This window comes from Sinocyclocheilus grahami, unplaced genomic scaffold, assembly GCF_001515645.1.
Source record: "Sinocyclocheilus grahami isolate Dianchi unplaced genomic scaffold, SAMN03320097.WGS_v1.1 scaffold846.1, whole genome shotgun sequence".
NCBI lineage: Eukaryota > Metazoa > Chordata > Actinopteri > Cypriniformes > Cyprinidae > Sinocyclocheilus > Sinocyclocheilus grahami.
In genome coordinates this window covers 331,384-355,110 of record NW_015506025.1, presented here as the reverse complement: position 1 = coordinate 355,110, position 23,727 = coordinate 331,384, and the positions used below count along the sequence as shown (strand labels likewise).

Here is a 23,727-nt window from a genome sequence, read left to right as displayed (position 1 = left end):
AACGAGGCGTTTTAGGAGGGTGTGGACCAGTCTTAACTTTTATAAAGAATATCTCTTTGGGTTTGAGACTTTAGTCTTTGCAACTTTAGGGATCTTATCTATCCACGAACAGCTTGTAACACTCCAAAGAGAAAGGAAAACTTGAAATCGCATCATATAACCCCTTTAAAATTAAACAAATAATTTATAAACCTAAAATTTAAAAAACATAAACTAATACAAAAACATATATATAGCAAACTGTCATTATTAGCAGAAATAAAAATTACTGTTAAAGTAAAAAGAGAGTTGATAATTTAACACAACAAATTACTAAATTTAGCTATTACGTAACAGTAAATACTAAACTCCTTGTAATCAGTAATTTAAAGTACGCTCAAAACACTTACACTTTGATATCCACTTAATTAAACACAAAAATTGCCATAACCATTTTAAATTGTTAATGGAATGCGTCTGAGCAGCCATCTCCAGTTTCATTAGCTGTATAAAAACAATTCATTATGCTTCTCCGGACATATTCGTCATCATATTATTATACTGTGTAATGCAATTACTATACTGTATACATTGTACTGTGTATTATACAAGTGTAAATCAAAAAATAATGAGAGTATTTACAGGATTTCTTTAGTTATTCCATACTAAGAAACTACATTGTAAGCATGACAGAAAAAAACATTATTCTTTGTTTTGTTTTTTTAATTATGACTTGGTATCAGTTCTAGATGTTTGGACTCACCGGTAAATCTGCTGAGTCATACTGGTAATCAGCATCTATGTCTGTACTTCGCAAATGGAGGTATACTGGGGGATCACTGTCTGATTCTCCATCCCCTGATAAGACTGTAGCTGCAGAAAATGTTGCGTTGTCGTTCTCTGCCTGATCCACCTCAGCTTCCTCTGGAGCCAAATGAGCCTCTTGACGGTCAGTGATTATCCTATTCTCTGAAGGCATGGCAGGTGACACTCTCTCAGAAACAGGCAAAAAGTCACTGGTTTCAGAATCAAACATGTTTGGTTCTGGATTTGAAGGTAAAACTGTAGTTTGGGTTTCATTTATCAAATTCAGTGTTTCTGCCAAATTGTGAGGGGTGCTGGTAAGCAAGCTATCATGTGTGACTGGCTCCATTAGTGGTGGCAATTCGGTTACAGCCGATGATGATGGCAGTGAAATCCTTTGCTCCTCAGCAGCTTCGATGACTGATGACAGCTCAGTTTTTACAACCACTGACAAACTTGCAAGAGTAACCACATCAGTGTCTGTCTCCCTCAGAGCCATTGATTCAATATCTGTAACAAGAAGCTCTTTTTCTGAGAGTATCTCGTCTAGCAGAGAGAGTGTGGAGGCTGGCTGTACTGTGGTCTCAGCTGTGGAAGAGGAGAGAAAGGCACTTGTAGGCGTAGCAGACGGCTTGAAAGTGGAAGAAATCCTAGTTGATGGTGTTGGTTTCACAGGTGCAGAAGAGGTTAATGATTCCAGTACAGTGGTTATAGTTTCAGTTATTGCAGTGGCAGTAGTCGAAGGTTTAGTATGAGCCATGGTTTCAGGGACTTTGTGTGTTGTGACTGGTGCAGTTGTGAATGCAGCTCTAGAGGCTTTGGTTGCAGGAAGTAGGGTGGGCAGAGATTTCCACTAAGAGTGAGAAGTGCAGGGAAAACCAAGAGAGGCACAATAGTAAAATAAATAAAGATAGATGGTTATAAAAGGAACCATTACAAATTGATACTCAGGTAAACAAAAAAAATGTAAAAAAAATTCAAAACCATATTTTTACACTGCAAAAACGGTTTAGTTATGATTTATTTTGATTTATGAAACATGGCTTTGAATTCTCAAGCTGTGATATTCCTAATAGAATGCTGCTGCAAACGTGGACCACTTACAATTATGTTTGCAGTGCATGTTAGCTTTACCAAGCTGAAATTTGTGTTTTATTCTTTTAAAAGTATACTGAACAAATTACAGGAATTACTCATAATTTTGATAAATAAGCATTTTAGTCAATTACATTTTAAATTTCCCAAAACATGACAAATTACTATGAATAAATTATAAAGACAAGACAAAATATAGACAGCTTGTTTTTTTCTATTGCATTTTCTTTGCTAGCTGCAGTTCTTAAAATTCGATATAAATATAAAATATTATCAAAAAGTCTTCAAATTCTCAAATATCAAAAAAATTCTCAAATTTCAGACTGTTGTGTGATTGTATAGCAATACATTTGTCTGCCTATGAAGGTATTTTTAAATTAGCAAGCACTTCATGTAAAATGTGTGAGAAGAAAAAGATAAGAACATCTTTAAAGGGGTCATATGATGTTGCTAAAAAGAACATTATTTTGTGTATTTGGTGTAACGAAATGCATTTATGCGGTTTAAGGTTCAAAAAACACATTTTCCACATACTGTACATTATTGTTTCTCCTCTATGCCCCGTCTTTCTGAAATGCATCGATTTTTACAAAGCTCATCGGTCTGAAAAGCGAGGTGTGCTCTGATTGGCCAGCTATCCAGTGCGTTGTGATTGGCCGAATACCTCAAGTGTGTGACGGAAATGTTATTTCCCTTATCATACTGTGATGCTCTGTCTGGCCGGAGCGACGATTCAAAACCAATAAAACCCATTATAAACGAGGCATCTGTTGCATCCAGTGGGGACATAATTACGGATTATAATGACTTATACTGTCTTTTTACGAGTTGCGTTGCATCGTGCCACGTAAACATAAAACCATGACACAGCGCCTTCACGACATGGTGGCGGCGGCAACTACAAAACTACAGCGAGAATAAAAGTTACGCCTTCTTTCTTTGCATGAACATTTGTGCGGCATTATGCAAATCTTCCCACATCGTGACGTAGACATGTGGGGGCGTGTTAGAACGAAGCGTTTTAGGTAGGCGTGGCTGACTCTTAACTTTTATAAAGAATATCTCTTTGGATTTGAGACTTTAGTCTTTGCAACTTTACAGATCTTCTTTATGCACCAAGAGCTTGTAATACTCCAAAGAGAAAGGAAAAACTGAAATCGCACCATATGACCCCTTTAAGAAGTACATGCATAGCAATTAAGAATCATTTTATTCTTAAGAATGTTTTGTGAATTTGCCCCCTGGTTCTTTGAAGAAACTGGTAAGATGTGTTTTGTTTACCAATTATTCACATAATTCTGCATGAAACACTGTTCTCATGTTTGAGACACGTAATTTTCACCACACATCAAAACAAAAGCATAGAGAGAAGGCACTGCTGATGATGTAATGACTTACATGTTCATTATAGATTATCAGTCCCTTATCGCACACACCCTTGTGGGTACACATATGTTGGTTTACACACCAGTTGCATCCCCAGCGACTCTGCACACAACCATGGCAGCTGCAAAAGAAAGAAAGTGCATCCAAACACATTACCTAGAGGTAGTGTATATAGATAAAAATATACATCTTAGTTTTAAATTTTAAAACCAAGTTAATTACACTTCATTATAAAACTTAATGACCATGCATCACTGGATTTTTTTTTATGTGACAGAGGCTTTAATAAGTGTAGAATTCAGTTTTTTGTGCCCACAATATGTGCGGTGTTTGTAACTCACGGCATGCTTCCCGCAAGCTGTTTGACTGCTGTGCAATCATAAAAGGTGAATTCCCGAGAAGTCACAACAACATCATGGAACCGAAGAGACAGAGTGACTGTAAAAAAATCTGATTCAGAAGGAAGAAGAAGAGATTAGCAAGAAGAGATTCCTGTAGAGTCATGATTGTTATACAGCCATGACTGTTTGGGCTTCTCACTTTCATCTTATCATTTCTGTCTCACTGGCTCATCTTTGATTACACATACTACCAGCCAGGTTTGGACTTGCTGGGATTTCATCTAGCAGGAGTGGGGGGTTTAAATGATTTCAGTTGAAAATATTTGTGGTTGTTTTTTTAAATGGGATGGGAAGTGTCACCCTCACATTGTTCAATACTTTTATGACTTTTTGTTCAACTGTGGAACACAAAACAAAACAAAAACACATTTTTCAAATTATCTTTTGTGAAGAAAGAAGTGCAAACATGTTTGAAACAACATGAGGGTGAATAACTTTCATTTGTAGGTAAACTATCCCTTTATTACTAAATATATTATGGAAACTCAAGCAATGTGATTTAAAAATTTCTCCCATTTGTCTTGAAGCATTCGATTCAATTTCAATTTGTAATTTCTGATCAGAGAAGCAGCACATGTTTTTGTCATAAGCACAGCTATGTTAATCAGTAACCTGGTCAATGTGATCATTTGTTTATTAAATGAAACAGATGGGGGGGGGGGGGGTTAATTCCGTCTTTTTCCCCCTAGAGGTGTGCAAATTTAAGCTTCTTCAAATATATTGTTGCTTTTCTGGTGTCTTCAAGCAATGTCATTAAAATTGTTTTAGCATCACCAGGGCTGGACTGGGACAAAAAATCGGCCCTGGCATTTTTTATAAATAGAAAGTTCAGAAGAACAGCATTTATCTGAAATAGAAATATTTTGTAACATTATAAATGCCTGTATCACATGAATGGTATAGTGTATAATGTTATGAAATCTATTTATTTCAGATAAATGCTGATCTTTGGATCTTTCTATTCATCAAAGAATCTTGAAAAAAAATGTACTCAACTGTTTTAAACATTGATAGTAATAATAATAATCAGAAATGTTTCTTGAGCAGCAAATCAGCATATTAGAATGATTTCTGAAGATCATGTGACACTGAAAAATGGAGTAATGATGCTGAAAATTTAGCTTTTATCACAGGAATAAATTACATTTTAAAATATATTCAAATAGAAAGCAATTATTTTAAAAAGTAAAAATATTTCACAATATTACTGCTTTTTGCTGTACTTTGGATCAAATAAATGCAGGCTTGGTGAGCAGAAGAGAATTCTTTAAAAAACATAAAAAATCTTACTGTTCAAATATTTTTTAACTGTTAGCGTAGATATGTATCATTGCATAGTTGTTTTGGATAAGAATAAAACGTCAGGTCCGACAATATCGTGTCTTTTTTTATTTAAATCTAGATTTATTCGCATTGACCCATGGAAACCTCTATGAACACACTTGACTTGAATCACGGGACGAATTTACGTTTGATTAAAAAGTGCTTTGTATTCTACACTCATGGCGCGCACACACATTAGGATAGGTTAGATGCCTGCCTCCGCTGCGAGTCCCTATCAAGCGCTTTACATATTCAACTACTCTCCTCTCCTCCTCCTGCCTGGCTCTTTGGCCAGCATCACTCACCACAGGGCAAGCCTGTTCTTGATAAATCTGCTATGAAAACGTGGGAAAAGCCGACGAGGAAGAAGTTGGGGTGAAGCGATCTTTATATAGGCGGAGCAAAATACTTAATCGTTCCATCTATAGCGCATTGTGATTGGGTGGTTTATGCTGTCAATACAGGAGACAAACCAATGGGCCACTGGCTGCCCGTGCGTGATGATCCTTGGCAAAAAAACAACAACATTCTGTCGGCCCCTTAAGTGCGTCGGCCCACTGGGAAAATGCCCAGTATGCCTGATTACCAGTCCAGCCCTGAGCATCACCATATGTTGGATTGTACGGCTCATGAAACACTAGACCATGTTTATTTCTATTAGGTTTTTGATGTCTTACTGGCCAGGCCTCCTGTGTCAAAACAAATGTGTTAAACATACATAACAATTTAGCTAGCAATATTCTCACCTTGACTAGGTAACACAGATGGCAATGTATATACATGTGGAGAAGAGCAAGTGACACCACTCTCTGTGACAACAGCTAAACTTGACCTGTCCTGGAAGACACAAGAGTAATGCTCTCCTCGCTCTAGACTGGGAAGACCAGGGATGGATAAAAAGATCTAAAAGTGAGCAAAAGAAATATAGAGAGAGATGGAATAAGAGACAAAGTCAATTTGGATTTTTAAGAATTGAAGGCAGAGAGTTGGTTGTTGTTGTTTGTGTGCTCAATAATGGTCACTGTGAACTAAGCTTATATAAATATATGCATCTGGTATTTTATCGAAATGTAACGTGTACTACTGAATTAGGCTAACTTTTTAAACTGGATCTTTTTTTAAAAATGCGTTAATATGTGAAACACACAATTCTCCTCTCCTCTCGGCTGATGTTGGATGGATTGAGAAACGTCACGCTCAGGCATTGTTGCTCTATATCAAAGCTCCAAAGCCACTGATCTTTCTGATCCCCACGCACACACTCGCTACGAAGCCCACACCTGATGCATAAAGACACAATGTTCTAGTTCAAGTATCCAATTATTCAAAATAAAACATTCTGTATATGAGGTTCTTTTCAAATATGAACTTACTTCCCCTCCAGAACACACCAGCCACAATATGGATCATGAGCCAACAGGCAGGACTGACAATCCAAATGCTTTTCACACTCTGCTACAGACCTCTTCTCTAGCTGTGTGAGCACAGTAATAAAAATGATAATTAATGAATAAAAACAGCAGGGAAATACAAATAATGACAAAATTATATACTACACAGACTCACCAAGGCTGCATTTATTTGATGAATGATTTCTGAAGGATCATGTAAAGTAATGGCTTTTGAAAATTCATATTTGCCTTCACATGAATAAATCACATTGTAAAATATATAAACTAGTTAAATAGTTATTTTAAATTGTAATAATAGCTCACATTATTACAGTTTTAATCAAGTAATCACAGTATTAGTGCGCATAAGACACTTTTTTCAAAATGTTGTTTGAGTACTGTTTATTAATGTTTTTCTAAGAGACTAAGCATTAAAATAGTCATACGTCATCATATCACCCTTATTTTTTTATGTATATGTTTATTTATTTATTTTTCTTTTGAAGCTTTCTTTTGTAGACAACATGGCATAACAAGGGCCCAAATATGGGCTTTAACAGAATGAGGATCACACATCCCATATTGAGAAACTGCTTTAGAAAACATGTTTTCTTTTTTATCTTTGCGAATTCATTCTTCACCACTACCCAAGCTGCACTAAACATATGCACAAAGAGATGGGCTAATTATATGTTCATGTTTTATGTTAATTATATGATGGATAAAACCATAACAATGGATATACTGTACCACCATGCATTACATTTACGCAATTATCCCACCAAGACTTTGCTTATTAAAACAGAGAGACACACTCCCACTAACTAATAATAAAGTTTTACATATCAACTATGGCAAAATTTAGGCTTTCTATTTCTATAGTTTAGGTTTTAGTACCTTAAGTCTACATAAATATAGACTACCTCTGTAACATTAGTGTAAGACTGCTCTAAGTGAACTGTCTCACATAATTCAGGTCTGTATATTGACATATAGTATAGGTATATTGAAAAAGAGAAAGAGAAAATGCATAAAATACTGATGATGACTATTTAAGCCTCAGGTTGTATGTTAATGAAGACCATTCGTAATGATGCACTTAACATCAGATGGTGGGTTTCTCCTCAAAATTGTACCATTACTTAAATAAGATAATCTCATATTTTCATGAGTTTCTCCTCCAAAATAACCAGCCTTATTTACAACCTAATGCAATACAACGAAGACATTTTCTGAAGTAGTTTTGCCTCAGAAAAGAACTAAGAATAATGGAAGAATCGCATGCAATTAAATGACTATAAATGTACACCTCATTCCTTGAAAACGTTTCTATACCTTGTGTAAGTTTCCTTGGGAGTCTCCTAGAAACGCAATAGTATGTTCCTCCCTTACACTCACAGCCACAGCAGTGAGACGGACAGATGGACTGTCAAATATTGGCTCAGCTTCCACAAGCGCCCGGCTTGCCATTGGACTAGGGGTGTGATCAGAGCCACATGGGTAAGCATCCAAAGTGTTCTACAGAGAGACGAAAGTCAAAGATTAAAACAAAGCTTAACAATCACAAGTCATGTCAAATACCTTTTAAGGTATAAAGTCAACATAAAAACAATGTTTTGCACACTGCTACACAGTAGTATAGAAGGAGTAAAGATTAGTTGTTTATATCTCAAGCCTAAATAAAACTACCCATAACATTTAAAAAAAAAAAAATCGTATTTGTTGTTGCTGTTGAAAGAAATGCAAACTTTTATTCAGCAACAATGTATAAAATGTATCAAAAATGTCAGTAAAGAAGACCATTTCTATTATTTCAAACAAATGCTCTTCTTCAAACTTTGTTCATCAGAGAATCCTAAAAAAAAAAACAAAGGACACAGCATCACACAGGGATCTTATCTATGCACAATCAGCTTGTAACACTCCAAAGAGAAAGGAAAACTTGAAAAATCGCATCATATGACCCTTTAAGCAACACAACCATAACAAATCAGCATATTAGAATGATTTCTTGTTACTTTTAACACTGTTGTTACTCTGATTTTTTAAATAACTGTTGTTAGCTACCCTCTCCGGACCAGTTTAGAATATTTATTTATGGCTACACAACTGGGGTGGTGGAATTTTTATGTCATCATAGAATGAAGCCTTGTTCAATTATAGTTTTCCTTCCCCTGAAGAGGTTAACTGCTATGTTCAGGGGCACAGTGATGCAGGATCTGAAACTACAACCTCAGTTACCAACCTAATCTAACCTTATAGCTATTTTCCACTTATAGCTATAACTCCACTAACATTCATGAATCACAAGTGGCCAAAAGAGACACATTGCGGTTTACACCTGGTAGTAAAATGGGTTTCCTGTGACCAGGGTAGGGTCTATCATTTTGAGACCGTGTTTGTTCAAACTGATAAAGAGGACTTGACTGTATAGCTCTAAAGAAAATGCTTTTAAGATTGTAACAGTGGGACTTGGAAGCTGTTCACAACTGTTGTCTGAAGCAGTAAACTCACCGTTGGAAGATTGGCACAGTTTGATTTGACTTCATACTCGATATATGCAACCTCCTGTCCATCTGCACGACCCATTTCAGTGTAGCACAGATCTCTTGTAGCATCAATACGTTTATCCACTTCCTCAAGTGAAAACACACATACCGCAGACTCTTCATTTGGCCGACTGGAAGAAGCGAAATGGCTCGAAAACACCCCCAAAAGGACCTCTTGTTCTGAAGCAGCTGTACTTTCTTTTCCCATAACCTTATCTAACTTTGGTAGGCCTACATGTAGAGCTTGTAGAAGGTTATAATTCTTTCCTCCAGCTGAACGGCAGCTTAATGGAACTTCTACATATGAATAATATGCAGTATCATCCAAACACATACGGGAAACATATGTGCGATATTCTCTCGACGGTGACTGTAAGTCCCTCCGATAGAACATGAAGTAGACATACGAGCGATGGGTAAATGATGTTACAAAATGATGATCATACTCAGAAAGCCTCCCAGCCACCGCTAACTTTGAAGTTTCTTCATATGAGAAAACAGGCTCCATAACTAAGTTTCGAGTAGATATTGGGGGTTGGCTGTTGGTGTAACCCCGCCCCACAAACAGGACTGGCTGTTGTTTCCCACGGCCTCTAGTGAGTGCCACAAGTCCTACTGTAGAGACATTGGGGTCATTAGCCGCCACATACTGCGTATCCACAGGCCTCTCTGCGGAGAAAAGCACTTTCCCCACTGAATCCAAACTTCGTTTCTGACATATTCCTTGATAAACACTTCCACAACTGATGAGCTCCTGACTATAAGGATCCACGAGTAGGAGCTTGTTGTGGTTATTGGTCCATTTTGCCTGTGGGCAGTTTGTGTCACTAATTGGGGGCAAGCAGTCACGGCTGTCTATCACAGGCCCCGTCTCTTCCTCTGCCTCAAGCTGAAGATCGAAAGAAAGCTGGTAAAGCCGATCACGGGCGCCTAAATAGACCCGACCCAATTTAGGGTCAGGATGCAAAGCCAGGTGCTCAAAGTACGTATCATTGCGCAAGAAAGTGGGGTGATGGCTGGAAGAAGCAGAGCTCTGGGTGACCACGCAACACAATATGGAGAAAAGAGAAGAGAACACACACACCATCCCAGGTGGCATGTCAACTATTCTAAGAGAAAAGAGAGAAAGAGGATAAAAGAGAGAAAAAAGAAAACAATAACAGTGAAAATTACATCATAATAACAACCCCAATTATTTAAACATCAGTGTAAACATTGTAAATGTTATTAAAACAACATAATATCCCATTAACACAAATCAAGAAATTATGCCACATATGTCATGTCACAGCATGTCACAATATAAAAATGACAAATTCACTTTTTAATTTACTGTAATCAGAGAAAGAGCAAAACAGAGACATTGTTGACCAAATTTTCTTACCAGGGTTTGATCTGCAGGGGTGACATGCATACACACAAAACACAGTCAAATACACGTCCCCATCGGCTAAACCTATATCACAAACAGAAAGAGAGAGAACAGTTTTAAAAAAAACTTAATCTTGAGGAAGTTTAACATTTTGGGATATTTACAAAACGTCACAACCCAGGCTCATTGGAATTATGTTCTGCAAAACAGTAAATACATTGCTCCTGGTACATTTCACTGCACTTTTCAGGTGACAAGTTCACAAGAGTCACTGTAAGCCCAGTGTCAAGAATAAAACATGCCTGTATACATTTTTGAAAAATATTTGCGTTCAATTTTCTCCAGAACTGTTAAACGTGACTGTGGCAACATTTTATTATTTTGGTTAATTCTTCTACAAGGCTTTGAGCTCTTTGATCTGCATAGCAAGTGCAACACTGTACCAGGTGAGCTACCGAGCAAGTTTACCATGTCAGGAAAGCCATACATATGGGGCTGGTTATGTAATGCAAATGTCAAAATGTATTAGTTTACAAATCAAGCACTATGGAAAAAATATGTTGAGGTCATAGAATAGTATTGTAAGAAACCACATGAAAAGAAGTCATTATCAATTGATAATCTAAATAATTGTGTAAAAAAAAGGAACAAAAATTATTGGCGTTTACTAGTTTTCATTTCAGCTGGAATATGGGGTTCGTTCTTCGTACCTCGTTTAATACATCTGCGATGATTTGACAGATGCCAGATCTTTTAATCATGATAACTGATCTCTGGCTAATTTGGTTCTTCAAACAAGTTAGCGGATTTGATAAAAATATTTGGATTCACTGTAAAAAATGATAATATGAAAAAGCCATGACAACTTATGTTTTTAAGTTACTTTAACTCATAAAAATACATTTAAGCAATTTCAACTTTTTTTATAAGTTATACTAGATTCAACTTGATTTTTTAAGTCAGTTTAATGTTACTGAAATTCAAGGAGCCCAATTTAGTTCAGTGAACTTAACATTTTAAGTTGTAGCTTTTTGGCACTAACCGGCCAAATCTCTGAACATGGATTCATGCGCAGGAGTCAAATTTGTGCATTAATTTAATATCAGAGTCCTTTCCAAGAAATTTTTTTTTTTAGCAAATCTAGACATTAGACTCATGTTTGAAACTTGAGACATCGCAGTGCAACTAACTAAACCGCGGAGGAATTGCAGACGAACAACTCATGAACTTGAGGACGCTGTGCGTTGGGCTGCACGTGAAGAAGCATATTCAGCGTGGATGAGGTGAGTGAATACTTGTGTAACATCATTTTTGGGAGATTATTGTTCATTTTAGCAGAATAGAGCAGAATTAGTTATGCTCTGTCATTGTTTTCCGAACTGTGTTTACCTTTCAAGTTTTGCATTTCTGATACGGTGGCCGCTGTGCTGTGCTGCATTAGCCTGCAGATTGTAATGTAACGTTTGAAATTTGACACATTTGTTTCTCCACCTGTTAAACATCGTTAAGATGGGCAATTTGAGCGATTATAGGTGTATTTTACCGTTAAAGTGGGTACCAGTTGGCTTTGCTGAGCAGGCTCGGCATTTTCGCGCCCACTGGAAGTTTATCCCAGTCAGGCTTCGTGCATTTGAGTTGGTATTCGTTACTAAAGTTAAGTGTTTTTTAAAAATTATTTTATTTTTTTTATCAACCGTTCAAGCTAGGATAATATAAGTTAACTTGAGGTAGACAACGCCCGAGCTGTTTTCTACGACGCATGAACTAATCGTCACCAGTTTTGTCAGTTTGTTCTATTCAAACTAACGTTAGATGAACATATGGAACTTATTAATATGATTTAAAAGACCAAACAATTGTTAACCTTGTTCATTTGTGACAACTTTTTTAGAAAGACGTTTTTGTCAGCCGAACAACCGACATGTTAAACGTTACATTCAGTTGGACGCACTGTAGGCCTAACGTTACATCTGTTCCTCACAAGCTCGTTTTCTGTGCCATTTGTTATTTTATTGGCCATCATCATATATTTTATATATAATTTTGTTTTACGATTGCAAATTGCTTACTGGTAACAGATTACAGGTAACAGTAAATGCAAACAAATGCATTATGTTGTATGAATCGGTCATATTTTAATCATGAACAAAAAGTCTGTAAAAGTGTTGTGTAGCTTACATCTTTGGGCTTAACTGTAATTAGCAATTAACCAACAATTCCCCGTTTACCTCCCTTTGTAGGCTATGACTGAGCACATTACAGTGAGGATCACCATCCATCTTAATGTTTTTTTTAGGCAACTCAGGTTATTAAAGGGTTATGAGGCTGTTGTATAGGAAATGTCTTTGATTGTGTGTGTGTTGTTTACAAGTACATTTAAGTTGAATAATTTTTGGGGTTTTTTTACAGGCACACGCTTGAGAGTCTGAGACTGGATGAAGGGTGAGTTTTGCATTTCTGTACCAATATTTGAACCACTTTAAAGTTTTTTTTTGTTTTTTTCCCCCCATACATATGTTTTTCTCTTTTTATAGGCAAACATTTGACTATGAGTCTGAGACTTGATGAAGGGTAAGTTTTGCATTTATGTACTAAATAAAATAATATAAACCATATCTTAATAAGATAAGCCAACATTTCAACTACTTCTGATTTTTTTTCCCCCTACATTTCTATCATTAGACAGCTGAGTTCGATCGGTGTCCGGGTCATAGGGTGGAAGATGTAGGAGCGAGGAAACGATTTCGCTGCGATTGGAGATGCAGATCCACCGGTCAGTGTGGTTTGGCCTATTAAACGGATAGTTCACCCAAAAATGAAAATTCTGTCATTAATTACTCACTCTCATGTCGTTCCACACCTGTAAGACCTTTGTTCATCTTCAGAACACAAACAAAAATATTTTTGATGAAATCTGAGGGCTTTCTGTTCCCCCATTGGCAGCAATGCAACTAAAACATTCAAGGTCCAGAACGGTAGGAAAGACATCATTAAAGTAATCCATGTGACTCCTGTGGTTTAACCTCAATTTTATGAAGCAACACGAGTGCTATGTTTGTCCAAAAAAAATTTATTTACCACTTTATTTACATTAAAATATTATTCAAAACTTGTTCATGCTACAAATGTTAACTCTAGCGTGAACACAACATACATGCGTCATGATGCTCTTATGAGCGTGTGTGGCAGATCAATATTTTTAGAAAATAAAGCGGTAAAATGTGTTTTTTGCACAAACAAAGCACGTGCATTGCTTCATAAAATTGAGGTTAAACCAGAGTCACATGGATTACTTTAAAGATGTCTTTCCTACCGTTCTGGACCTTGAATGTTTTAGTTGCTTTGCTGCCAATGGAGGGTCAGAAAGCTCTCGAATTTCATCAAAAATATCCTCATTTGTGTTCTGAAGATGAACAAAGGTCTTATGGGTTTGAAATTATATGAGGGTGAGTAATTGATGACAGAATTTTCATTTTTGATTGAACAAACCCTTTATGACATTGTATGTGTATTTACACAGTTTTTGTTTTGTCTGTTGCCACCTCATCAAAAATCTACCCTGCCACTGCCGCCATCATTTTTGCTACTATTTATTAACTTGCCGAAATGTTTGCTGCTATGGTGCTTGTAAAGCACGGTCACAGTATACAGTTTCAGCAGCCCTTGGTGTTTAAAACGCATATCTTGATTTGTTTAATGTCTCAATCAACTTGCAGCACATATTTGCTTTGATTTTCAACCGACTTTGAGTACATTGTTACATTCCTATTACTCACAAAAGCAGCATATTTTTACTGTTATTTTCTGATTTTAAAGGCTCATGGTGAGACACTTCATACACACAAGAAAGGCGTGCAAGCTGTCCTCCTAATACGAAGACTACGATGGTGCACTGCAGGACACCTTTCTCCTTTTAAATGTTCAAGAAAAAAAAAGGACTGTAATGGACATGTATGTGTGTTTTTTTCAAGCTTTTCTCAGTGGTTGTTTCCCATGAGGTATGAGTGTATTTTCAGCTTTGTATGACAGTTTCTTGGCAGTTTTTTGCTACTTTTGTGCCCTTGTTGTATACATATACTGGCATTCACACATTAGCATGCACTGGCAGGTTGTGTACGGTTCTTAATATTAAAACCATGTTTATAAGCACTGCAAGAAAAAAATACATTTGAAATGTTTCAAACAAATGCAAATATTAAGGTGAGTACCTCACCTTCAGCATTATAATTATTTTACCCGCGCCGGACAGAGACTGAGACGGTGACGCTGCATGTCGTGCCAAACCTCTCACGGCAGCATCATCAGCTTGAGATCGTTTTTTTGAGAACTGACTTTTTAGAGACCACCGATCAATCATCCCAAAGCGATTATCGGCCGATAGTGATCGGTAGCCGATCAATCAGAGCACCCCTAGTTTGTTGTGTTCTCATTGTTTTGAATATATAATATATAAGAATATATAATTTGCAAAGACAGCAAGGCATTTGAAATTAACGTCCCTGGTATAGGGCAAGTGAAGCTAATAAATCCACATCCTATATAAGATCACTTGTTCTTTTATTTTGAAATATATTTTTAAAAAGACAAAGCATTAAAAGAAATTTAGGATGCTCCTGATTTTTCGAGTCGATCACAGGAAACGGTATCTGCCGATACGATTACCGATACCAATCTTTTTGAAGCCTTCTTTTTATCATGTAGAATTATTTATAGGGGTGGAGGGGAGGCATTTTTTGACATTTTTCAAAAATATATAATTATCTCACCTAAATCTTTGACCATGCAGTGCATTTTTGTTTTTATAATGCGGCAATTATTGCACAACAGCTTACACACAGCACAGGCCTGATTTCGTGAGCTGTATGTGAGGCGGACTTACGTGTGTGTGCTTTAAGTGCGCATGAGTGCACATCTCTAAAAGAGCGTGCGAGTGCTGAATGGTTTAAAGGGGTGGTTGATTATGATTTCTCTTTTTTAACTTTAGTTAGTGTATAATGTTGCTGTTAGAGCATAAACAGTGTCTGCAAAGTTACGACGCTCAAAGTTCAATGCAAAAGGAGATATTTCGTTTAAAGAAATCACTGTTTAAGGACTACAAAAAAAGGCTGGTAGGGACTACAACAAGCTTCTTCCCTGGTTTGTGACATCACTAACCCCGATGTTTACATAAACCCTGCCCCCGGGAACATGCAGCTACCCATGATGGTAAGGGGGCGTGACATTTCCGGACAACGTGCACTAGGCAGTTAACACACTGGGCCAGCTATAACCAATCTGGGCCCGATTGCATATTTCTGAGGGAGGGGCTTCATAGAATCAAAAACTCAGCAGACCATTTTGTTGACATAGACTTGATCGGTGTCGCGTCATAGCTGTGTGGGCGGAGTCGGCGTGGGGGAAAACAGTCCTTTCCCCCTCATTGGAAAAGCATGGTGTTGACTCAGAATGGCCTACATAAAATAATTTCTGCCGCTCGACAGAGCAACATACGTATAAAAACTGAGCCGTATTGGGTAAGACTGTCCATACGGTATCTGTGACTGGACAAACGACCCAACCGAAAGGCCAGAGGTGTTGTTTCCTGACATTTTTTGTTACCTAATTGAGCAAGAGACAGCTTACTACAAGCCTATACGAGATGGCTTGTGAAAGTAAACATTTGTCGTTTTGTTTTGCTTAATTTAAATAAAGTGATAAAGACTTGAGTAAAAGCCTGTCGTACTTTCTTATTGATATATTAAAAACAGGTAACATTAAGGTCCAATGAAGTGCCTTGAAATGCGCAGCATTATTCTATGTGGTGTGTGCTGCGGCTAATCATTTTCACAAATATATGCCGTAAAATGAAAATATGTATATAAAATACCAAAAAACATGGCTATTGGTTACTATAGTGAAACCATGGTAAAAACAATGTTTTGCTACACTAACCATAGTTTAACCATGGTGTTTGTAGTAAAACTGTGGTTATAGGCTACAATTGGTAATAAAAACGCTAAAAAAAAAAAACATGGTTAGCCTCCTATACTTTTACTATAGTAATACCATTGCTAATTTTCGTAAGGGATTGTGTATAATAATTTGAAATAAATGTTTTAATAGATTATGACATCACAAAATATCAGGGAGTGAGATTTATTTGATTGTGATGCGAAGGAGGGTTACTGTAAGCCCCATTAGAAATGGGTGGCGGTGCAGTGGGACAGGACTAATGACAGATCATTGCAGGGTAAGTAGTGTAGCCTATCTGTGCTAGTGATGGGAAGTTCGGATCATTTTACCGACTCGGACCTTTGAGTCTCGTTCAGCAAAATTAACAAATCTTTTTTCGAGTCATTTCGTTCATTTTAACAAAATATAATTAAAATGTTACGTGCTACTTCCCTAATATGTCTACTACTTACGCAAACGTTGATCACATTACAAACAATACAAAACTGCTATAAGAAACAGAAAAGATTAATTCATTGTTTACCTGAGTCTTCAGTCTATGATTAGCTCACCACCTCTTATCTGACAAGTCTTCGGGTTTGGGCTTATGGGTCTGTCACGTGATGAACGATCGACTCAAAAAACCCGAAGACTCGAGAGATGAACTAATCAATTCTCTTTCCGGCTCAGACTGCATAGGGTAAACGTATGTGTCTGTCATGTGATGAACGAACGACTCGGAAAAACCCGAAGACTCGAACCAGGTGAACTACTTGACTAATTCCAGTACAGAACCTATAGGATGTTGCGCATGCGTGACTGAATGGATCACTCCCCAAGACGACTCGTTCTTCCCGAGTCACATTAAAGATTTGTTCAAAATGAACGAATCGTTTAAGAATGACCCAACACTAATCTGTACTACCCGCTCAGTGCTACCTCCGGTAGTCCGTCTTGTTTATCAGTAATATACATCTTCAGATCAGGTTTTTTAACTTATTAGTGGTACAGAACTCCACACAGCAACTTTTCGTTATTGCACCAAGCAGAAATCAATCGAAATCATCACAAAAAGTAAAAATCAAGCGCCTAACAAGGTCTCCGCGCGTTAATTCAAATGGTTTGTTTTCCCCCACGGCATAAACGGTTATGACGTTTTTGTGGGGGTTCCCAGCAATGCCAAACAAGTCTATTGGAAACAGCGGTGTAGAATAAAGGTAAAATATGTGAAAATAATTATATTTTTATAAACTAAGCACGAACGCATTACACTGCCCCCCATAAACACAAAAAATTATAAACCAACCCTTTTATGTTACAATGTGATACCGCCTCGATTGTGCAAGTGACAATTCCTGTGTCAACTGTGCAGACGCGATGTGGTGATTTGAAGCCATTCGCACATTTTCAGAAGGAAAGAGAGGGAAAGTGATTCACTCATGCTGTTTGCAAAATGATGTCTCTCAGAACGTTTTCAAATTACTTTGTAAGTTATATAATGAAGAAATATGAATTGTACCTCACCTAGGGTTGGGTACCGAAACCCGGTGCCAATATGGTACCGGTACCCATGTAACCGGTATGTACTAGAACCGAATCAGAACGCAGATTTCAGTGCCTCAGTTCGGTGCCACTTAAATGCCTGAGTGATTGAAATATTTGTCCTGGTTCTCCGAAATGGATGTAAGAAGCATGGGCGTGGCTAGGCCATTTTTAACGGGGCTATAGCGATTAGCTCCATGAACTGTACACAAGTTCGTGATCGCCTCAGAGTCAGTCCCCTTTAAATTTCATATGAAAAGTGAAACGGCGGCAGACTTCGGCCCAATCCCAGTTCTATTTTATACCCCTTCCCCTACCCCTCCGCCTCCACCCTTCCCCTTGTCCCTTGAAACAGAGTGTCAAGGGGGTAGGGATGAACGCATACTTTATAAAACGATCATGTTGCTATTTTCATTAGAAAATTTCATATAAATCATATTACAGAGCATGTGTCATACCATACAGTCACTCAGTCAATTCACTCATTTTAACTAAATATCAGAGTGATTGACAGAGTTACAGTAGAAACATTATGCGTGGTTTTGTATTAAATACTGTTTTGTATTAAATAAAGACCCAGATCGTGAAATACATTTATTATCCTTAGAGTAAGGGAACTCGGAAAATGAGAGCATCCGAAGAGCATGTGAATGCTATGTATATTTATTTTAAATATTTTTTATGTTTTTTAATGTTATCCATCGTTTTTTTTGTGGCTCTTTTTTTAAAGTATCGGTTCAGGCACCGGTACGGTTTTAAAAGTACCGATTTGGCACCGGTATCAAAAAAAACAATCGATACCCAACCCTAACCTCACCTTCAGCATTATAATTATTAGACTGTGCTGCTCCATGTCGTGCCAAACCTCTAAGGGCAGGCACATCGTCAGCTTTTGATCCATTTATGAGATCAGCCTTTATAGAGACCACCAGTCAAACTTCCCAAAGCGATTATCGGCCGATAGCGATCGGTAGCCAATCAATCGGAGCACCCCTGAAAGAAATTATTTGATTTACAACAAATACACACATTTGTTACCGTCATTTTACTTTTATGCGGGGAAGATCAAATGTTCTCAAGTTATTTTGGAGAACGTGTAATGACAGTCCCTGTAAAAGTCTCATCAAAACATTCATGATTAAGATGCCCTCCAAAAGATGGTATTTCACTAGAATCTAGTGGTGATAATGATTTAATACTGATAATTTTAAAATCAGAATATTAATAAATCAAGTGCAATGTTCTACCATTTTTTTTCTTGGTATTTTAAGGACTACTCTGTGTTTTAAAAAAAATACAGCAATGCTCACAAAGATTAAGTTAAGCAGGCTTATAAATAACAGCTCCCTTGACTTCTATAATTCATCATGGGCCCACTAAACTAGGAACTAGGGCTGTGCGATTTGGGGGAAAATATCAAATTGCGATTTTTTTTTACAGATATTGCGATTGCGATTTGATTTGCGATTTTAAATTTGCAAAGTCAAGCTTCAGCTCAATATTGGCAATAATGTGCAGCACAGTATGGGTATCATTACCCTGCTGAAAAATACAACAGAAACCATCACAAATTCTTATAGTTTCCATTAAACCATTACAAAATTCCTTTTTATTTTGGGCATTATTCCAATAGGAATTACTGTTGTTCTATTGGTTGCCATCTGCCAGATTACATCCCACCAATAGAATCCATCAAATAGACACCATTATAGTTTACATTAAAACCAATACAATTCCCATTATAACCTGAAATGCATTAAATTTGTTATTGTGTTTTGGGAGGGGTTCTATTGTTTAGTTTTTTTCAGCAGGCAAGATTATAATAGTATAACTACTTTTACAGAATTAACTTAATTACTGAATTTCACAGAAAATATTTGTTTATTTTTTATAAATAAAGAACTGTATTTCTTAAGTCAATTATTAAAGCATTACATTGATTTATTCATTTTAAGAACAAGTGGAAAATGTGCTGAATGTTTAATTTCATCCAAGTGAAATTAGCAAGCAGTTAGACTGAATTTACACTTGTTTTAAACGCGGAGCCATGCGCGAGTCGACACCGGTTGCGCGCGTGCGTCAAGCCTCATCCATACTGCCAGATGCGCTCGTGGAGACTTGCGGTGCGGAGCCGGGTGCGAGTATAAACGAGCATTACGAGACAGGCTAAATCTGAATTTGGAAGAGAGAATATGCATCATAAACTTATTTCAAATTAATCTGTTGGGGAGATCAAATGTGTAAGATAACGTTCACGTACTAACAAAAACATCTAAGAATGTATCTTTTATTCTCCAGTACTGAAAACAGAACCGATACGGGAGCTTTTTATGTGCGCTGTGACGCAGCTCTTGCAAATTACCTTTTTTGTTGGTTGTCTGTCATTTCGAAGCTTACCTTGCATACGTTTTTCTTTAGTTTTAATTTGCCTAACTATCGATCTGACCCAGTAAACGCCATAATCCCACTCTGTCTCTCTCCCGCTTTGTTTTTTTTTTTTTTATAAATGGTGGGTGTTTACGCAGTTGGCTAGAGCAGTGCTGATTGGGGAGAACGGAGGTGCGCTCACTCTATTGGTTAGTAAGACTGCAACTCAAGGCTGGCAGTCATGCATAATATCGCGTCCATATTACAGGCTTTGCGATTAGAAAATCGCAACGTCTCAAATCGCGATTTCGATTAATCGCACAGCCCTACTAGGAACCCATTTAACCTCAAATAAAACAGCATTAAATGAATATATTGTACTCAGAACACATCCTTTTAATTCATACATTTTACTCACACAATGTTTGTGAGTGCAAAGAGGTCACTAAATAAAATAAATCAAATAACTATAAGAGACTAGAGAGCATAAAATCAGACGAATGCGATTTTCTTGGAATTTTGATCCATAACTTGGAACGAGGGGCCGAAAAGAGGGCTGCCTAGCCCACGTACCCTCACCGACGCAGGGCCCAGATGGCCTCACTCTGGTTCTCCGTAACCTTGAAAGCTGAGCTCCAGAGGCTTTTTTGAGCGACGCAGGGCCCAGATGGCCTCACTCTGCCGGGCATGGGAGAAAGATGACACCCCCTACTCTGGTTCTCCGTAACCGTGAACGCTGAGCTCCAGGGGCTTTTTCGAGCGATGCCGGGACCGAGAACCCGACACCCTGGCGGGGGTGACGCCAGGCTGAAGTCCCCCTTGTCTGAGAATGCAAACTGAGCTCCAGGGTCTGCACTGAGAGATGCCTAGCCCATTATAAATATTAATATATATATATATTGTCATTTATCAAAGAGATCATGCAACAAATGATAGAAAGGTATTCTTTACTTTCAAGTTTATATTTTATGAGATACAGTTGACTGTTTACAACAAAGTGTACATTGTTCACTTCTGTAATCATTGGTTTACTTCTGTACATTTACTTGTACATTCACTTATAAGAAATAGCATAGTAAAACAATCAATAAATGCCCTAAAATGTTCTATTTTACCTGATGTGTTTAGAAAGATCTTTCAGTACAAATAGATTGATTATTATTCCTCTGTTTGAGTTACAGTTTTGCTTATATGGCACATTTATGACAGACAGTGAGGCAAAGTAATAGTGGTGAATACAAAAACATGAATAAGAGATACCAATTTGATGCAAACCAGGTCCCTGGCAAATATTTTACAGGTCTCAAGTAAGGACAGGATACTAAAATACTAAGCATCAGCACTAAAATCCCACAATCTCAAAACAGTTACCAGAACGATTTTTACAGAAACTTTCCGGAATCTCTGTGTAAAAGGTGTTTTAGATAAGTAAACACCATAATTTATATAACTTAGTCTGATATAACATAAAGCTAATAAAAAATAATAATAAAAAAAATACTGCAATGCATATTTACACAAAAGGGAACTTTTAAAAAAGCGAACTGGAAATGGGAAATGGGAAACTGATCTGACCTATTAAACAATCATTTGACATTTAGTGGCAGAGAAAAAAATGATGCCACAATAATAAGGCTATTCACACTGCAGAAAAATGTGGCCTAATTTTTGTTCATATGTGACTCAACACATACTACATAGAATCTGATCTTTTGGATTCTGGATTCTGATATGGGCCACTTCCATATGCAGTCCTAAATACGACTCAGGTCAGATGTGTTGCAATTAAACCTCAGTCTGAACGGTCATATCGGAATTCATGCGACTTTTACGTCACTCTTGATTGAGCGCTGTCACTCCAATTTATACTCCGGTAGTTCTTTCATCACTCTGTGAATATGACAGACAGTTCACAGGTGCAGTCAGTGGAGAGAGGTGTTTACAGTATATTACAGTAACAATACTACACAAGCTAAAGAGTTTGTACCATAAATATTTAAAAACTTTGCTTTGTCTTCTCACCTTCGTCCTCCTTATCACCTGCTCAGGTAAATCACCTATAAATGAACTCGTAAACGTTTACTTCAGTGGCCTCCATGTTTGCTTCTGTATGACAGCATGCTTCATGCCGTCTTGTTAATGTTCTTTTGTGCATGCATGCGGTTCAGTTCAGGACCGTCATTTGTTCACAATGGAATCTGATTTTGGGCACATTTAAAAATAATGTGAACAGCCATACAAAAAATCTGATCTGATCAATAAATTGGAATTGAGCACGAATGCTTACACAGTATGAACGTAGCCTAATAGACCTACACTCTTAAAAATAAAGGTGCTTCACGATGCCATAGAAGAACCTTTTTGTCTAAATGGTTCCATAAAGAACCTTTAACATCTGAAGAACCTTTCTGTTTCACAAAAGGTTCTTTGTGGTGAAAAAAAGGTTCTTCAGATTATAAAAAGGTAAGAAAGAGATGGTTCTTTAAAGAACCTTTGACTGAATGGTTCTTTGTGGAACCAAAAATGGTTCTTCTATGGCATCGCTGTGAAGAACCTTTTGAAGCACCTTTATTTTTAAGAGTGTACAGCAGCCCATTCAAATAGTGGCACAGCAGCCTCTATAAAAGGCTGTATAAATAAAAGTCTTCGAAGATTCAATTCATTGTGCAATTGAATTGACGTGAATGAACAGTCCATGAGGCTACTTTCAGCACAGTAATGGCTAAGCTAGGAATTTTTTTATCAAACTAAACCGGAGTATTCGGTCTTAAATCTTTAGGAAATATCTGCTAGGCACTACAAAGAGATAGGACAAGTATAATAGTTATATCTCTTCCTGTCAGATAAGCATTCCTTAAAGGTCAACATGAAATGGGGTTCGCATACATTTTACTTACTAATGCGATATATTCCAGACTGAAACAAGAAATTCAACAAGAGAAAAAAAAACACTGCAAACTTTTTTTGAGGACTGAAACTAACTCTTGTATAAGAGGTACTAAAATGTATTAGAAAAGTAAAACAAAATCCATATTGATTTTAAGTTCACTCTAAGGAGAAAAAGAACAACACATGAGAAAGAGAACAGCCCAGTCATCTAATACTAAGAGCAACTCACATTATTTGATCCTCTGGCCAAAAACATGCACACACTTGCCCGACACACCTCTAGGGTGACATACATTACACGCTCAAGTCCTTAAACCAAAACCTCAATTTAACATTGATGTCCCACTGTCCAATATCCTAAAACTATCTACTTTAAGACTTCATTAAAAGACTGTGGTATTGGTGACAGCAGATTCAGACGGTTCAATTTATTAAATGTTAACAATATAAACTGGTCTAATAAATACAAATGTATCTTAAAATAAATAATATCTTGTTTAAGCATGATAATGTTTATTAAGCCTACATTATTTTTGTAAACAAAAAAAACTACAAGGCTATGATATTAATTTAACGGAGGCCATGAGCAGAGAGTTGACATATAACCTGTTATGACAGAGTTCCTGTAGCTTAAATAAAAGCTCAAAATTGTAAATAGCTTAAATAATATAATGTCCTCTGAATAAGGCTGACATCAA

General features: G+C 37.1%; 1 protein-coding gene and 1 long non-coding RNA gene across 7 annotated transcripts in view; one reads left to right on the top strand and one right to left on the bottom strand.

The window, feature by feature from the left end:
- LOC107562895 (plexin-B1-like) overlaps nucleotides 1-10,386 on the bottom strand; it is a 33,668-nt gene extending 23,282 nt beyond the window's left edge. Inside the window, 10 exon segments of the mRNA XM_016247651.1 lie at nucleotides 743-1,636; nucleotides 3,277-3,385; nucleotides 3,606-3,714; nucleotides 5,735-5,891; nucleotides 6,136-6,268; nucleotides 6,362-6,487; nucleotides 7,624-7,693; nucleotides 7,696-7,897; nucleotides 8,894-10,037; nucleotides 10,313-10,386. Coding sequence (XP_016103137.1) covers nucleotides 743-1,636; nucleotides 3,277-3,385; nucleotides 3,606-3,714; nucleotides 5,735-5,891; nucleotides 6,136-6,268; nucleotides 6,362-6,487; nucleotides 7,624-7,693; nucleotides 7,696-7,897; nucleotides 8,894-10,027 — 2,934 coding nt within the window. The 5' untranslated portion in view covers nucleotides 10,028-10,037; nucleotides 10,313-10,386.
- Nucleotides 10,387-11,536: 1,150 nt separating this feature from the next.
- Nucleotides 11,537-14,429, top strand: LOC107562896 (uncharacterized). 6 transcript variants are annotated; one of them, XR_001606046.1, is made up of 7 exons: nucleotides 11,559-11,583; nucleotides 12,192-12,252; nucleotides 12,541-12,561; nucleotides 12,710-12,742; nucleotides 12,835-12,871; nucleotides 12,983-13,073; nucleotides 14,117-14,429. It is a non-coding gene; the product is annotated as an uncharacterized lncRNA (long non-coding RNA). The 6 variants fall into 6 exon arrangements; XR_001606044.1 differs by having other exon boundaries at nucleotides 12,541-12,605; XR_001606043.1 differs by lacking the exon at nucleotides 12,192-12,252 and having other exon boundaries at nucleotides 11,544-11,583; nucleotides 12,541-12,605.
- Nucleotides 14,430-23,727: the final 9,298 nt, after the last annotated feature.